The following is a 17,313-nucleotide window of genomic DNA, read 5'->3' on the forward strand; positions in this document are numbered from 1 at the left end:
TATGGAAAAAGAAAAGGAAAAATGAAACAGTGGAAAGAAATGGACAAAAGTGGATAAAAGAATATTCCTTTTATTTGGCGGTACAATGGTTGAAGTGGCAAACGTTGATTAGCTGTCTTCCTTCACCATTGACGCCAGCCATGACACACGAAATTAGCAATTTAGTCCAGCAATTAGACAAATAATACAAAAATGTCATTTTATTATTCCCTAAACCCACCTACCCCTCTCCCCCCACTTTCTATAAAATCCCCGTTCCACAACCTTCTGAATCTTCTTTCACCTTCCGTCTCATTTCGCCTTAATTTCTCCGTTTCGGATAAGTCTGTTGCATTTTTTCTCTTGCTTTCCTTTTCACTTTCTTTTTCTGGACTTTACTCCCTAATATTTCTTTGATTCCAAAACCTCTCTGTCTAGATCTGAGGTCAATTTTGGTTCCTTTGTCTTCTTGAGGTTTTAGTTTCTTGAAATCTGTTTCAATCCTTTGGATGTCGACCTGATTTGGGGCCTGGAAATTCTGGGTTCTACATCAATGAGTCTAATGTTTCTATGACACTCATGCGTCGTGTTCGTCTGATCCACTCGTTCTCGGTTGTGTTCCTCTACTGGTTCTACGTTTTCTCATGAATTAATCGAGTCAAATCGTTGTCTTTGTTTCCAATTGCAATCCCAATTTTTTTGTTGTTGCCCCAATTGTAGAAACCCTAATTCAATTAGTTTTAATTTTTTTCTTCACAAACACTCATTCCTAATTCTTGGGTTGAAACACCCGAAAGAAAAAGAAAAGAAGAATGTCTTCGGTTCAGCAGCAATCAAGCTCGGGATCAGATGGGTCCGCAACGGTGGACGAGAAGAAGAGGAAGAGGATGTTGTCGAATCGCGAATCGGCGAGGCGATCGCGGATGAAGAAGCAGAAGCAAATGGATGATTTGACGAGCGAAATCACCCGACTGGAGATGTCAAACAATCAACTTCAGCAGGGAATCGAAGTGAAGGAGCGGGGCTACGCTGAGATAGAGTCTAGGAACAACGTGATGAGGGCTCAAGTAATGGAGCTCACCGATCGTTTGCAGTCGTTGAACTCGGTGCTCCAGATCTTCGAAGAGGTTAGCGGCCTTGCTGTGGACATCCCTGAGATACCTGATCCGCTGCTGAGGCCGTGGCAGGTTTCCTACCCAACGCAGCTCATCCCGGCCTCTTCCGACATGTTTCTAGGCTGACAGTCTTTGAATAGCTTGAGCTTGTTCTTGTTATATGTTCATTGTACAAGTCTTTTGTGTTTGTTATTTTGATGATGGTCTTTGGATTTTCGTTGTTGGATTTTTGTTAGTCGTCTTTGTTGTTTCGATTTGGTGTCCCAGTAATTGTAGTAGTCCCTTCGCACAAGCTTGTTTCATCTTTCTCTGTATAAATGAAATGTTTGTGGTTGGCGGGTTTGGTATGAGTCTCTCCTTTTTCTTCCGTGCTACCATTGGCTACTGATTGTTTTGCTTTGATTATGTTGGCATATTAGTTAGATAACTGAGATTTCCCAAGTAGTTATCCCAACGGGTTGGGTTGGATTGTAAATTGCCGTGTTACTCGGGGCAAGATATTCATTCAACAACACGTGGTGGCTATTTGTATGGTTAATCTTCGTCGAGTTCTGGGACATAAGGATCAGAACAAACCCATGGACCGAGGACTCCCTCCTCTTTGAATAAAAGGATTACAGCTCACTTCAAATTTAAACTTAATAAAATACTTTTAGGTTTTGAAAATTGAATGCTTTCATACTGCGAATCTTTTTGAATCCTCCGGGATATGGTGTGATGAATTTCCCGTTAAGCAACAGAAAGTTGGAATAACCACAAAACTTTGCGCGTGATTGTAGTCACGTCTTGGACTTGTTTTCAAGTGACCAAATATTATATGCCTTGAGAGGAAATGATAGTTGATAAGATCATCCACGCTTGAATAAAACCTCAACTACTAACTAAAGAATGAAATAGAAGATAAATAAATAAAAATGAAAAGCTTCTGTATAATATTTGGAAGCTAATAATAATCACCAATTTATGTTGCAAGATTATACGATATCATCATCATCATCATGTGAAATAAGAGGAACGTATCATGACGCATTAGCAGCAGCTGCTAAGCTTGCATTTAGTTTTAACATAAAGCAACGCTAAATTCATAGTACTGTGAAATCTAAAACATGACTAGTGATTGAGAATTGACAATCGACAACCTCAATCAAAGGCACTTGAGTAGTGAGCGAGAGAGAGAGAGACCACTCAGTTGTCGTAAGTACGGCACTCGTCTGTTTCGGGGTTGTCCTTGCAGAAAGTCTCCAACGGGTCGGAAGTTTTCTTGTTGTCGCGGGCATGGCTGGCCGCAGCACTCAGCTCCTCAACCTCGTCCCATGCTGCCACGCACTCCCCGCTTGCTGGGTCGTCTGAGCAAGTCTCCTCTGCACTCTTGATGCTTTCAGCCACCTTCTCCGATATTTTATCTGGGGCTGCGCTCACTGGCCTTATCATGGTCATGCGCCCACCGCCCAATAGCTGCTGGCTACCCGACCTTCTCCAGGGGTTGCTGATCCATGCTGGCTGGAAAGCCTTTGGTGTCTCGGTTGCTTTGGCCAACACTCTTGGGGTTGAGAGGTTCACTCCAGCTACAGTTGCTGTTGCCATTTCTCCTCCTCTTCCTTCTCCTTGTTTCTGGTTTGGTTTTGGTTTGAAGTGGTAGGCTTGCTTGACAACAATAGAGAGATTGGGTTTGGGCGATAACGAGCATGAGGGTTATAATTGGAGTCTGCAATGTTTCACGATCGCACACTTCTTATCGAATCACAGCCAATCATCTACTTCCACGTTGGAACTACTTGAGATATTTTAGTAGGAAAAAAAATCGCACTTTTAGAAAAGACCTCCTATTACTATTCAAGTTTGTATATGTACATACATACATACAGTAAAACGACGGGTATGTATGCATGTGTGATTTTGTTGATACTTGAGTTGAGAGCTTGATATTTTGGACCTTTCAATTCTATGAAGTATCAAATTATTCATTTGATTCTTCAGAGGCGTGTAGCACCATGATCCAGTTAACTCCTCTCGCTAAATGTCAAGAAGAGAGAGCACCTAGTTTAAGTTTAAGCCAACCAAATAAAAATGCTAGAATTATTCAGGAGCACCTAGTTTTAGTTTAAGCCAACCAAATAAAAATGCTAGAATCATTCAGGAGAAGAAAACTATTAACAAAGATTCTTAGAGGAACCACTGCTTTTCAGTTCTTATATCAACCACTGCTTTTCAGTACGTAAGCATTTCTTGTTTAACACGTTGTTTCCACATGCCCCAAAACCTTATGTACCATGCAACTCCAAAAATTAATTAAATTCTGAGAACCCATATGTACTTGAACAATCACTTTTGTACTCTTTGTGCGAAGGCTACAAGAAGCCCAGCTCATTAATTATAAATTGTAAGATGCGCATAGGCCGAGCTTGAATTACACAAAGATATAAATGAAAACCAACTTCAACTCATCCATGTAAGTCCACATACAAACTCGTGTCTAATGAGCAAATTACATGCTTAAGAGAATATGAAGCATAAATCCGCGGTTTTCATTTCCATACGTGCATCACGATTAAAAGTAACGTTTCCGTGCATTTATCCACCATCCAGTGACATTTACATATTACTCACGCAAACAAACTATGGCAAACATCTGGAATTCCAAGCACCTAGAAATGAGAAACTCACTGACCAGCTGATGGATTCGTCAACAGTTCAAGTGATTTAATTAAGTGATCTACTGCAACTGACACATCATCAAATGCCAACGCCCCAACTGCAAATCTGGCAGCCTTATGTGCCTCGGCAATTTTCTCAGGTGATGGCTGGTAGCTACTGTCATACTGGTATGTCTTTGCAGGAGTAGGAGTAGGAGCAGGTTCTGGAACAGTCCCATTTCTGTTGCTCGACTGGTATTGGGCAGTTGAAGGAGCTGACTGGAGAGAATAGGAAGGAGCTGACTGGGCAGCGTAGGAAGGAGCTGACTGGGCAGAGTAGGAAGGATCAGAGCCCTGATAGTAAGAGGGATAGTGGGATGTGACTGCTGGAATATTGCTTTCTGTAAAACTTGGATAAGATTGGAAATTAGGATAGGAGAAATTATTTTCATGAGAAGGATAGTTATGTGGCAAATGCTGTTGGGGTTCATGCGGGTAGGGTTGCTGCTGGTATGGCTGAGAATAATCAGAAGTTTCTGGTCTATTTGTTGGAGGAGGTGGGAGGAAATCATGGGAAGAGTAACCAGAAGTAGAGTAAGACCGAGGTGGTGGCACATTGTTAGCAGAATGCTGGCCATTGACTTCATCATGGAACTCAGGTGAGGATTGAAGGCTAGCTGAACGCTGGATTTTGGCATTATCATGAAACTGAGGAGGTAAAGTGTCTGTAGAGTGCTGCTTGTTGACTTCATCATAAAACTGGGGTGATGGATCAGATTGTGGTCCAGGACTGGTAACTGCAGCTTCACTTGGCCCAAGATCCTGCAAGGATAGACATAGGTAAAGATCATATCATACAACAAGCTCAAAAGTAAACTAGTGTTAAGTTTAGAACCATACATATGAACCACTCATCCCACTCGATGGAACTGAAAGATCATCATCTCCAGCAGGGGGCCCTGCTTGAGGCTTCCTTCCTTCTTTCAAAGCTTTCCTTATATCTGCTGCTTTCCAAGCTGCATACTTTTGTTTCTGCTCAAGCTGTAAAAAGATAATAAATATATAAGCCACCCCCAAAATCCAACCGTCCCCAAAGAAAAATGTACATCACAAATCATTCTAGATGGAGTTGTCTAATCTTAATGAAAAGGATAAATGACACTTCAAGTGGCATTGCAAAACATAATCAGAAACTCACATCAGGCTGAAGCACGCCAAACTGGTTAATAATCTCAAAGAAAATGCTAGCAGCATAAAATGTTTTTGCAGTATTCCTGCAACAAAGAAAATGTAAAATCCCGTCAAGAAACATGAGCTGACAAATTCACAGCACAGGAGATTTGTATTTCACGAAACCTAGAGGTTTAGATCTCAAAAGTTAAATTCTCTGAGAGTGAAAATGATTGTTCATAAAGGACATGAGAACTCAAAGTCTCAATCTTTTTTTCAAAGAAAATGCAAAAAAGTGGAAAATCTGACTTACAAATCTGCTCGACCAGCACGATCTTGCTTGTCTGCCTTCCCAAAAACATTTAAGGCAAATCCCTCAAGATACAGATTGTCTTCTGGCCCCAACTGCAGTGACTTCTTATCCTAAAGAGAAAAAGTGTCAATAGACATTGAGATGGGGAACAGAAATCTATGAATTTTATCATAATATAATTTCACAAAAACAGCAGCAGGACAAGTCTTCTGGTCGATAAATTATTTGGTTACAATTCAAGACTACTAATGGGAGATATTTGAGGGCCAACACAAACTTAAAGAATCAAAAATCTAACTCGCATTTTCACACTAAAAGTAATCATCTTTGCTCCCTAAAGAGTAATCCTAAGAGCCTCCATGGATGAACCTCCAATTATATGGTATAATTATAGGAACCCTGAAACTGCTTAACAATGAAATGGTAGCAAGACATGATCTTGTTGTTTAAAAATCACCATTTTTCATTATTGAGGCAAACGTATTCGAAAAAAAAAATACGGGCATTCCATGGAGCAGAAACATATGAGTTGCAAAACGGATCCCAAAAACTTATTTGGCACACCAAGCTTAGGCAACCAGTACTACTGAGCCTCAGTACTAGAGCAACTAAAAATCAGAGTCAATTAAGATTTTTGTACCCAGTATCAGGCAATGGCAGCATGCTAAAATTTTACAATTATTTTCCTCAGTTTTGTCAGAAACCAAATAGAACCAGTTGATAAAACAAAATTTTAAAAATCCCATCTTCCAAAATAAAAAGTCATAAAGAAGCGGTGAAAAAGAAAAGACCTTTTCAAGCTGCTTCATGAGGGAAATAAGGAGGGAATTGGTGGTCTTGGTACGCTCGTTCTGAGGGATCTTCAGCCCTCGCTCCATTGCGTACAATCGACCTAAATTGAATACAAAATCAGAAGATTAAATTAACTTAGACACAAAATATAAAATTCGTAATTTTGTTCTCATAAAAAAAGTTGGGGCCAAGAGAGAGAGTTACAGTAATACGCGACGAGAGGCTCGTGTTTCTGCAACTCATCGGCACGTTGGAGGTACGGCAAGAGGAGCTTCGCGGGCTCGTTATCGCTCGCCATGGCTTCCTCTGTTCGATCAGAGAGAGAGAGAGAGAGAGAGAGAGGATTTGGGCAAGGCAAAGCTTTGTGTTTGAGTACAAGGCAGAGAGAGAGTCTGCAATGGGTCTGACCGTCGTCTGACGATCATTCAACGACGTCGTCAAGACTTAACCAGCACGATTAAACAGGTTAGCTATTGAATTGGGCCATGAAGTGTACGGCCCAGCTCACTGGATCAATATGAAGAAGGGCCCACCGAATTCCAACTTCAGGTGGAGTCCACTTACATTTGGGCGGGGGCGGATCCCATACTGCGTTGTGATGGGGCGAAAGGCGAAAGGCAAAAGGCGCGCGTACGGGAGAAGAAACCACTCTACAGTGCTCAACTAAACTATAAAAAAAAAGGTTAAAAAAAAAAGAGAAAAATCAAATGAATGATAGGATGCTCGTTCACAAAGTCTGCCATCGCCTCTCTCTTCTCTCCCTCACTCCACACACTCTCCCTTTTAAACCCGTCCAATTCCCATCGGCCCTTTCACCCGCGAGCATCGGAGCACGTCCCCTAAACGGCACCGTAAGGTCCCTCAGAACTACAGCCGTCATGGCCACCTCTAGGCTCCGCAACCTCGTCCCTGTCAACGCCGTCGCTTCGGAGGATGGCAGTGGCGGAGCCTCCAACGGCTCTGTCTCTTCTACTGCAGCTACCACTGCACTTGAAGATGAAGGTATTTAATCGTAATATATGTGTTCATGTATATGTTGTTGGATATGAAGTTTCATAATCTCTTTCAACCCAAAATCTGCTTTGAAATTTATAAAATTTTATTGTCTTGCTTTTCCTCATCACTTAGTTGATTGGTATGTGAGTTGCGAATTTTAAACTTGAAACATTTTCTGCTCGTAATTCCAATGTTTGTATATATTTATGTAGAGGACTCCACGTTGGGAGTTAGATATCGTCTTCCTCCACAAGAAATTAAAGATATCGTGGATGCTCCACCACTTCCCGCCTTGTCATTCTCACCACATAGGGATAAGATACTGTTTCTCAAGCGGAGATCTTTGCCGCCATTGGCAGAAATTGCTAGACCAGAGGAAAAGCTGGCCGGCGTTCGTATTGACGGAAAATGCAATACAAGGACTCGGATGTCGTTTTACACGGGCATTGGGATCCATCAATTGTTGCCTGATGGTACCCTTGGGCCCGAAATAGAGGTACATGGATTCCCTGATGGTGCTAAGATCAATTTCGTTACTTGGTCCCCGGATGGTGGCCATTTAGCCTTCTCCATCCGATTTGATGAGGAGGAAAGTACCAGTAGTAAGCTTAAAGTGTGGGTTGCCCAAGTGGAAACGGGGATCGCTAGACCTTTGTTTAAGTCAGACGAAATATTTTTGAATGCCGTTTTTGACAATTTCGTTTGGGTGAATGATTCTTCTTTGCTAGTTTGCACCATTCCCCTGTCGCGTGGAGACCCGCCAAAGAAACCTTGGGTTCCTTTTGGACCAAAAATTCAATCTAACGAGCAGAAAAGCATTATCCAAGTTAGGACCTTCCAGGATTTGCTGAAGGATGAGTATGATCAAGATTTGTTTGACTACTATGCCACGACACAACTTGTTTTGGCTTCTTTGGATGGGACGGTGAAGGAAATTGGTCCTCCGGCTGTATATACATCAATGGACCCCTCCCCGGATCATAAATACCTTTTAATTAGTTCAATTCACAGACCATACTCTTTCATTGTACCATGCGGAAGATTTCCCAAGAAGGTGGATCTGTGGACAGCTGATGGGAAGTTTATTAGAGAGCTTTGTGATTTGCCTCTTGCTGAGGACATCCCCATTGCAACCAACAGTGTGCGAAGAGGGATGCGTTCAATCAACTGGAGAGCAGATAGACCATCAACACTCTACTGGTATGCATATGTTGCCCTGCTTTTAAACTGTTTGGATATCTTAAGTGACACTCTCTCTCTCTCTCATAATATTACGTCAAGTACTCAATGAGGACTCTCTATAAAGGAGTAGTTTTCTAAACGTTAATTAGTTAAATAAATTTCTAACAAATGCGCTCGAAAAATGAAAAAGCAGAATGACAGTCTATACTGTGTTTTAATTCCACATCGTTGTTACTAAACTATCTAAGCTTTCTTCTACGACTTGTACAGAGTAGTTTGTGTATATGGTTTCAGTTTCCTTTTTGACTTTGTGAACTTACTAGGGTGGAGACCCAAGATGAAGGAGATGCGAAGGTGGACGTTTCTCCACGCGATATAATTTATACACAGCCTGCTGAGCCACTAGAAGGTGAAGGGCCAACGATCTTGCACAAACTTGATCTCCGCTATGGGTATGAATTTAAGCTATTAATTTTTATCTTCTATTGGCATTAATGGTGGATGTGTGCTGGAAAATTATTTCAACCTTTTCATACGTCTGTTTTATTGGGATTTTTGAAAGAATGATGTTTCCAAAGGGCAATGTATTTCTAAAGACTTCTAAAATTGTGCTAAGGAAGCATAAATACTTTATGGTGGGCCCAACACTAGCAATACTTGTTTTGATGCATTTGAACTTTTCAATTTCACAGAGGGATTTCTTGGTCTGATGATTCATTGGCTCTAGTTTATGAGTCTTGGTACAAAACAAGGAGAACGAGAACCTGGGTGATTTCTCCTGGATCGAATGATGTCAGTCCGCGCATCCTATTTGATAGGTCGTCCGAAGATGTATATTCAGATCCTGGCTCTCCTATGCTGCGGAGAACTCCTGCTGGGACCTATGTGCTTGCAAAAGTAAAGAAAGAAAATGAGGAAGGCACTTATATACTACTGAATGGAAATGGTGCTACTCCAGAGGGAAACATCCCATTCCTCGATTTGTTTGACATGTAGGTTTTTTATAATTTCTTGTTTCTGTTTCGTTCTTCAAGTGCTTATTCGTGCTGTGGTGGCATAAACCAAATTCTTTCAGAAATACAGGCAATAAAGAAAGAATATGGAAGAGTGACAAAGAAAAGTATTATGAGACTGTTGTTGCTTTGATGTCTGATGAGAAAGAAGGAGATCTGCCCATTGATCACTTGAAAATATTGACTTCCAAAGAGTCAAAAACTGAAAACACCCAGTATTATATCCTAAGCTGGCCAGAAAAGAAGGCATTCCAAATTACAAATTTCCCTCATCCATATCCACAGCTGGCATCATTACAGAAAGAGATGGTCAAGTACCAGAGAAAGGATGGGGTTCAACTGACTGCAACGTTATACCTTCCACCAGGCTATGATCCATCCAGAGATGGCCCTCTTCCATGTCTAGTCTGGTCTTATCCTGGAGAATTCAAAAGCAAAGAGGCTGCTGGACAAGTTCGTGGTTCTCCTAATGAATTTGCTGGCATAGGTCCAACATCTGCTCTCCTCTGGCTAGCTCGAAGGCATGCATTGCTCTTCTCATTTCTTACTATGTTTTGGTGTTTCTATTGTTCGTTTGGTTCTTATCTGTATTGGACCTTTTGGTGTCTGGATTGTTTTAAACATGCTGGACCTCTTTTTGATTGCTCCAAATCCTGCAGGTTTGCTATTCTATCTGGACCAACAATTCCTATAATTGGTGAGGGTGATGATGAAGCAAATGATAGGTAACGTTTTAGTTGCATGTGTATTAACATGAGTTTCTGCTTCCAGTCATAATTAATGTTCTTTATGAACTCATAAGCATTTCTCACAAGTTTAGTGACAGAAGATGATCCATATAACATAAATTCATGGCATTATTAACCAGGAAACAATGGATCAAATGAATTATAATGCTTATTCTTTGCCAGGTATGTGGAGCAATTGGTTGCAAGCGCAGAGGCTGCTGTGGAGGAAGTTGTTCGACGAGGAGTAAGCAACTTCATTTTTGCAGTGTGAACTTTTTTAGCAAGTTTCTGAATTTGAAATCTTTACCGAAAACCTCTTTTGGTGCTACCCTTACTAAGGTGGCTCATCCAAACAAAATTGCTGTTGGGGGACATTCATATGGGGCATTCATGACTGCAAACCTCTTGGCACATGCCCCTCATCTTTTCTCTTGCGGAATTGCTCGATCTGGTGCTTACAACAGAACACTTACTCCTTTTGGTTTTCAGGTACCTTACCAGAAGTTGATTTAAATATATATCCATGTGTTTTGATATCTTCTCTTGCCATGATATTGTCCCTATGATATCTTCTCTTGCCATGATATTATCCCTATGTAAATACTTTACCTTTTGTTTTCATGGCTTGACTCTTTAGTTTATTGGTGTAGAATGAGGATAGAACTCTTTGGGAGGCGACTAGTACTTATGTAAAGATGAGTCCTTTCATGTCAGCTAATAAAATTAAGAAACCAATCTTGCTTATCCATGGAGAAGAAGACAGTAATCCCGGAACATTAACCATGCAGGTAAACCTTCACTCCCTTCTTGCATTGCTGTTAACTACTGTGTTCACAACATCCTTTATGCCCTCTCAAAAAGAAAAGGGAAAGGTCCTTCACGCCCTCTCATTCTTTCACTCTTTCACGAGAGGGGACCCTTGATCTGTTTAATTTGTTCAACTCTTTGACAACATCAAAAACCATTTTTTCCCCTCTTTGTGCTTAGTGGAATGATGAATTTCTTGTTGTTTATGAGTTGTCAACTTATGTGCTATACAGTCGGATCGTTTCTTTAATGCTCTGAAAGGTCATGGTGCTCTTTGCCGCCTTGTGATTCTTCCCTACGAGAGCCATGGCTATGCTTCAAGAGAGAGCATCATGCATGTGCTATGGGAAACTGATAGATGGTTGCAGAAATATTGCGTGTCACGCACTTCCACTGTAAATGTAGATCTTGATGCGAGTAAAGATGACTCAGGCACAGTATCTACAGATTCTGAAAGCAAAGCAATTGCTGCTAGTGGAGGTAGTGGCCCAGAGGTGTCAAATACCGAGCATGAAGGATTTGACTCGTTGCCAAGGTCATTGTTATGGTAATTTATTTACTGTTATAGAAATAGAGGAGATAACAGAAATAACTCTGAAATGAAAAGAAGCAAGATAAGTACTTGAATTCTTTCACATTACCTTTATGCTAAGCTCTTAAAAAATCCAAGCCTTGGTGTCTCAGAACTTCTCTCCAAACATATATACCTATGTAAATGTTGATGAATAATAGGTCCTTTTCTTAAGTTGTGGGTTTTTTCTTATTTGTTTCTCTCATAATTGATATGATGTAGAATAAATTGCTGATCTTGGCTTCTGAGGACTGTGGTTTGCACATCAATGTGGCGTACAAATGATACCTGACAACACAGATGCTTCCATCGTCGAAGGGCAAATTTGCATTTGTAACAATAGTGATGTATTATTATTTGCAAGATGCTTCCTCGTCGAAGTGAAATTTGCATTTGTAACAATATCGATCGATGTATCATTTGAAATTGTATCCCAAACTTCTTGTGCTCCAAAATCCTTTCAGCATTGCCGATGTTGAGTAGCCAATGCTTGGATAGGAGGGTTAGGGGCAGGGTAGGATTAGGCTTGCTTGTGTACCATAAATAAAGCTCTTGAATGAAAACTAACAAAAACTATTTATGCAGACTATCGCATCGCATGCGCTATTGAAGAGCTACATTTATTTAATTTTTTCAATCAATACTATTATAAATCCAATTATAATTTGACGAATGTCAATGGGTATTCTTGAATTTGTTACACTAACCCACCTTCCTTCAGTGCACCTAATTGTATTCGAGAGAGTTTGGAAATGAGAAACGCATAATCCTCATGAAAATTAGCACGCTTGATTCAATAGAAAACATCCCATAAATGCAATCACAAGGGAGCAACAAATATCAACAACATTAATTTGAAACAATACTGTAGCGCACTACAATAGTACGATAAACTTATTATTTCAATACCCAAACTAAGCTCATCTCAAGTTCAAGAGCCATGGAAAGGAGAGACTGATTAATACACTGTTGAAGCCGTCCATCAAATCATGATGGAAACTATCTATTCCTCAGCAACAACACTAATTTCACCTTTTTCAAGCAAGTCATAGAACACCCTCACTTTCCTCTGCTCATTCCAGTGATGCATTTTCCAAAGGCTTCCAGCAGCCAGAGCAAGCACCATGCCGTAACATATCTCCTTGACAACGCTTGGTCCTTTCAGTGTGGCATGAGCAATCTTATGACCAGCCATTCCGCTTGATCTGCAATAGAAGAGTTTCATATTCTCATTATGCTTGCACGATTAGGCACAAAGCTAAAATGAAACATATCAACAAGCAACAAGCATACTGCATTCAAACTAACGCTGAAATTTATGCATATAACATCGTTCAGACTAATTTCAGAACAGAAACTAGGATTAGATATTACTCTGTTATAAAATCCATTAAACAAAAACTTCGTTTGAAGTTGGGCAACAAAGGGACACCACCTGGGATTGAACCCAAAACAGGACTTGGATTTCTGTGGCTTTATGAATAAGGCGTGTGTCCCCATGGGAAAACGTATACGAGAACATAACTAAACAGACCAGTATCACACTTTGGCAACAAAGTTTACGCATCAAAATTTAATCTTTTGATAGGATGCCTAGAAAGTTAAAAACCATGGGAAACTTTCAGAACAAAAAGGAATAAATAAATATTTATTCACAAAATGAGTTTGGCATGACAAAAATTTATTTTAGTTAGGATCTAAACCTGTTTGCACAATCCATGAAAGTTTTACAAGTGTGTTATATGCTTGTTGGGGTCCAGAGTTTGGTTTTCTCCAAACCCTTCATCCCAAGATCGAATTTTATCATACATTTTCAGGTGATTCAAACAGATAAGTAAAAACAACACGAAAATCCGGATCGAATCTACTAGAAACGCAAAGTAATTGGATTCAAATAGCAAAGTAAAGAAATCATTTCAGACAAACCCTATAAACACGATTGGATAGTTCAAAGAGAATAATAAGCGAAAAAGAAAAATCAAAATAAAAGAGTGAAGGGCGGTCGTCGACGTTAGGGTTTTACCTGAGACCGAGAAGGAGGCTGCGACAACAAGAAACGGTGGTGAGATTGTGAATCCGAAAAGTGGGGCTTGCTACAAATTTCAATCGTTTGTCAACTGATTGGGCGTGAGCCTGCCTTGCTCTGTAGTATAGGCACTTCGTTCTTAATTGTGAAATCTCCTTTCTGCCCTGAAATGTAGTTTGTTTGTGGGCTTTATAATGTCCTACTGTAAGGTTGGTTTGTTTGTGGGCTTCGAGTCTTTACAAAGTTTACTGCCCATGCAAGTCTGATTTAGCCCATTTGATGTCTTCGTTCGTATTCTTCTACGAAACATACTCTTGAAAATACGTATATTTCATGTTTCTTTTTTTATTGTCGAAGCAGATGTTCTATAAAATGAATACGTATATTTTATGTTAAGCGGTAGGGTTTTGCATACTACAGATATTTTCATTTAAGTCAAATTTAAGTATTGATAATTTGATATTCCCTAGCCCGTTTGATTTGCTATTTAATTGTTTGTTTATAGCAGCAGCTTAGGTGTGACTACGAAAAAGCTTTAGTTGTGTTTCTTTATTATTAAAAATACACCATCGTTTGGAATTATTTTAGTGTGGTTGCTTATGGTGCAAAATTATAGTCAATGGTCGTAATTGGCAGGCAAATGGCACAGAAAAATGGTTGTTTTGTGAGAATTTAATACCAAGCGCTGGCAGCCTCAGTTTTCAACAACCTCCTCACCCTTTCTGTAAATGCCAGATGTTGGCCTTTCCGAAAAATAAAACAAGTAACAAATTTATTTACCATAAAAAAAGCAGCAGAGCAGATTTTCTAAAACAATTACGTACATCAAGAAGACAGAGACACTTTTGGATTATTATTTTGGTTGGTAAATGAGACACCTCTGTGTGTGTATGAATGAATGCTACTTTTTCTGTGGATGCTAAACGGAGAAACGCTAGACATCCAGCATGCACTTACGGACAAAACACTAGACGTTGAGCTTTCTTTTTCTTTCTTTCTCATTTTACTATATATGAATATCATACACGGAACATAGGCTCTGCATTAGTTCAGGTAACATCCATATAATATGAATCTACACCAAACAAATATCATAATGTATTAATCTTTTTCCTTTTTTGTTTCTTATATAATTGTAATTTATTAGGAAAAAAAATAGAGACCGAAAAGCAAATTTCACATTTATTCCTTTTATTATCGTCCATTCATATCATAATATAATATGTACACGTAAATAGCAATATTTTAGTACCCTCTACGATCATGTATCCAAGTGGGGACTCATAGTATAGAATAATTAATATAGAAAAAAAATTAAAAAAGGCGAACCTCGTTCTTTTCACCCCTGGGTTTTGGGTTTTTTATGAACATCTTCTATATTTATTTGTTTTTGAAGAGGAAGCCGCTCCCCAATCTTCACCTAAACACACACAAGTGACGAAGACGAACCCAAAAGAGGCCAAAAAACCGACACCCCAGAAACTCAAGAATTGACCAGCATGGCCTGCGCTTCACTGTGCTCCCCCAAATTCCTGGTGATCTTCTTCCTACTCTCAGCCATACCAATAGGCTACCTAATATCCTTGGAGTTGGCCAAACCCACCACCCACGTGTACCACTACCACAGCACCGGCTGGCTCCGAGAGTGCGCCAAGTGGGACGATCTGAACCGTCGCTTCCTCGTCTCGTTCTTGGGCGGCGGCATCGGCGAGATTCCCGTGCCCGAGGACGAAGATCACAAAGTTTTGCAGGAAGTGGCGGTGGTCAAACACGTTGACTTGGCTGGAAATGCTTCGCTGGGACTCGTCATCGACCGCCCCAGGAATCGCCTCCTAGTAGCCACTGCCGACGTCAAGGGAAACCGCTACGGTGCGCTGGCCGCCTACGACTTGTCCACGTGGGAGATGGTCTTTCTCACCCAGCTCAGTGGCCCAAGTAAGATATTTTTGGGTTGGCTTTTTCCGTGTTTATTGATATTGGATCTGGGCCGTTGCGCGTTTGCTTTTACTTTACTTACTTTACCGTTTTCTGTATTTAATTGGGGGCAGGCCCACATAAAAGTTTGACTGCACTTATCTAATTCAGGTATATGTTAAAATGTAAAGAGCATGCATATGGTATGGTTTGGTAAATTGGTATTTATTTCCCATAAACTAAACTTTATGGTATTGTCTGCTAAGCTGTAGTGGTAGGTGTGTGGTTTTCCCTTAAATATCTTTAGGAGTTGGGTAGTAATAATTGATCAAACTAATGAATGACAGATGCAGACAGGTCACAGGTCCACCTGTTATCTTTTTTATTTCAAATAATCGTAGGCGTGGGAGTTGTGACTTGTTGAATTCAGAAGAGGCGTAGGCATGGGGTTTTCTTTTTTCTGCTGTTTGTTATATCCGCTAAGAAAGAGACGTGACCATTTCTTACTATAAATATTTGGTTACCTTACCGTACATCCCACCACAACACATATTTCACAATGGTAGGATTCGCGTGAGGCTTTTCGCACAAGATGTTGGTAAATGACTTGTTAAGTGAGATTCCATTTAAATAAATGTGCCTGTTCATTTTTGACCTTTAGGGCTTGTTTGATACGGAGAGGACACTAGACTGGCAAAATGCCTATATTTTAATAACTAATCCCCTTGAAAATGGTGGGATATTATGAAGGATAAGTTTTACTCATCAACCTCTTATAAATGGTCCTCCCTCCTTCATCTTTCAATTTAGACAACAATATCAATATTATGCCTTGATTGCAAATGAAATGTTAGGCATTTTGCTAGTCTACTCTATCCCTAACAAACGAGGCCTTAGTGAATACTCGAGTCTAGTCCTCCCTAACAAACAAGGCCTTAGTGGATACTCGAGTCTAGTCCTCCCTATCAAGGATGACAAATGTATTAAGAAAATGTAATTTTTCTTCTAATGTAAATGTTTTAAGAAACGGAAATTTTATTCTAATGTCCTTTTTGGATGGCACACCAACTGAATTGGAATGCTGAACTTAGATAGATGGCCAAGTTTGTTTATTACTAGCATCTTTTTAATCAGGTATTGAGAAAGAAGGAAGAATTTTTTTATGGAGAATTGTTCAAATATTGTTTTATCCAACTTCCCACATTCTTGCATCCTTTGATTGATATGGATAATGGATTAGTATTCAATGTCAAAGCATGATTGCAGTTTATAGGGTGTTGTTTTATAACATATTTTTCCCATTTGTTTGCGGATGTGGATGTAGGTGATGAAAAATCATTCGCAGATGATGTTGCAGTTGATGCAGAAGGTAATGCGTATGTAACAGATTGCAAAGCCAGTAAAATTTGGAAGGTTGGAGTAGACGGCAAGTTCCTATCGATAATCAGAAGTCCTCTCTTCACTGAAAAGGAGTGGTACAGAAACTTGGTTGGGCTGAACGGAATTGTTTACCACCCGGATGGGTTCTTGATAGTTATTCACACTTTCAGCGGCAATTTGTTCAAGATTGATCTAGCAAAGGGAGAGGAAGTGAAGCTAATCAAGGTAGTCGGAGGACCGCTAACATTCGGGGATGGTCTAGAGCTACTATCTCCCACCAAGATTGTAGTCGCTGGGAACCCTTCTGCTAGGTTAGTGGAGAGCTCTGATGGCTGGGAGACAGCTTCGGTAGTGGGAACATTCTCGGGGCCGAAGCATCGGTTGGCCACAGCAGCAACTGTGAAGGATGGGAAGGTGTATCTCAACCACATGGTTGGCCTGGGATACCCTAAGAAGACGCATACCCTCGTTGAGGCAGTCTTTTCTGCTTGAAACGTTAAATGGTCTGTCTCAACTCAACTCAGCAACCACCATCATTTTCTCATGTAGATTAGATGTCTGCGGAATTTTAATTGGATGTCATGTGTGTATCAGTAAACCACATTTTTACATTTTTATATATATTTGGAACAATCAGGTTTCTGGGCTGAATTGATGTATTAACAGGCTGGGTTTTTGCGTACTATGTTTGGGG

General features: G+C 40.2%; 6 protein-coding genes across 8 annotated transcripts; 3 read left to right on the plus strand and 3 right to left on the minus strand.

Moving 5' to 3' along the window:
• Window positions 1-643: 643 nt before the first annotated feature.
• BZIP53 (basic region/leucine zipper motif 53) lies at window positions 644-1,441 on the plus strand. Its single transcript, XM_008236931.2, has one exon. It carries the CDS (start codon window positions 792-794, stop codon window positions 1,218-1,220), a length of 429 nt encoding a protein of 142 aa, XP_008235153.3. The 5' UTR covers window positions 644-791; the 3' UTR covers window positions 1,221-1,441.
• Window positions 1,442-1,999: 558 nt separating this feature from the next.
• CP12-1 (CP12 domain-containing protein 1) lies at window positions 2,000-2,765 on the minus strand. Its single transcript, XM_008236930.3, has one exon. It carries the CDS (start codon window positions 2,676-2,678, stop codon window positions 2,280-2,282), a length of 399 nt encoding a protein of 132 aa, XP_008235152.2. The 5' UTR covers window positions 2,679-2,765; the 3' UTR covers window positions 2,000-2,279.
• A 749-nt stretch (window positions 2,766-3,514) lies between these two features.
• On the minus strand, window positions 3,515-6,450 carry EXT-LIKE (hydroxyproline-rich glycoprotein family protein). Its single transcript, XM_008236929.2, has 6 exons — window positions 6,207-6,450; window positions 6,002-6,102; window positions 5,211-5,320; window positions 4,926-5,001; window positions 4,628-4,768; window positions 3,515-4,549 (listed from the first exon to the last, which is right to left on the minus strand). Exons 1-6 carry the CDS (start codon window positions 6,298-6,300, stop codon window positions 3,755-3,757), a joined length of 1,317 nt encoding a protein of 438 aa, XP_008235151.2. The 5' UTR covers window positions 6,301-6,450; the 3' UTR covers window positions 3,515-3,754.
• Window positions 6,451-6,694: 244 nt separating this feature from the next.
• Window positions 6,695-11,883, plus strand: LOC103334010 (Prolyl oligopeptidase family protein). 3 transcript variants are annotated; one of them, XM_008236927.3, is made up of 11 exons: window positions 6,700-7,004; window positions 7,211-8,198; window positions 8,504-8,632; window positions 8,873-9,172; window positions 9,256-9,714; window positions 9,853-9,918; window positions 10,105-10,165; window positions 10,261-10,410; window positions 10,572-10,709; window positions 10,962-11,263; window positions 11,522-11,883. In XM_008236927.3, exons 1-11 carry the CDS (start codon window positions 6,710-6,712, stop codon window positions 11,532-11,534), a joined length of 2,901 nt encoding a protein of 966 aa, XP_008235149.2. In that variant the 5' UTR covers window positions 6,700-6,709; the 3' UTR covers window positions 11,535-11,883. The 3 variants fall into 3 exon arrangements, with proteins under 3 accessions (XP_016650543.2, XP_008235149.2, XP_008235148.2); XM_008236926.3 differs by having other exon boundaries at window positions 6,701-7,004; window positions 10,962-11,275; XM_016795057.2 differs by lacking the exon at window positions 11,522-11,883 and having other exon boundaries at window positions 6,695-7,004; window positions 10,962-11,279.
• Window positions 11,884-12,069: 186 nt separating this feature from the next.
• LOC103334009 (Cytochrome c oxidase subunit Vc family protein) lies at window positions 12,070-13,459 on the minus strand. The gene is made up of 2 exons (XM_008236925.3): window positions 13,323-13,459; window positions 12,070-12,504 (listed from the first exon to the last, which is right to left on the minus strand). Exon 2 carries the CDS (start codon window positions 12,492-12,494, stop codon window positions 12,303-12,305), a length of 192 nt encoding a protein of 63 aa, XP_008235147.1. The 5' UTR covers window positions 12,495-12,504; window positions 13,323-13,459; the 3' UTR covers window positions 12,070-12,302.
• A 1,220-nt stretch (window positions 13,460-14,679) lies between these two features.
• Window positions 14,680-17,304, plus strand: LOC103334007 (uncharacterized). The gene is made up of 2 exons (XM_008236924.3): window positions 14,680-15,260; window positions 16,564-17,304. The coding sequence occupies exons 1-2, from the start codon at window positions 14,825-14,827 to the stop codon at window positions 17,109-17,111; spliced, it is 984 nt and encodes a 327-aa protein (XP_008235146.1). The 5' UTR covers window positions 14,680-14,824; the 3' UTR covers window positions 17,112-17,304.
• The last annotated feature ends 9 nt before the right edge of the window (window positions 17,305-17,313 follow it).

The sequence above is a fragment of the Prunus mume genome, linkage group LG6 (genome assembly GCF_029339155.1).
Source record: "Prunus mume cultivar Tortuosa linkage group LG6, ASM2933915v1, whole genome shotgun sequence".
NCBI classification, from domain to species: domain Eukaryota; kingdom Viridiplantae; phylum Streptophyta; class Magnoliopsida; order Rosales; family Rosaceae; genus Prunus; species Prunus mume.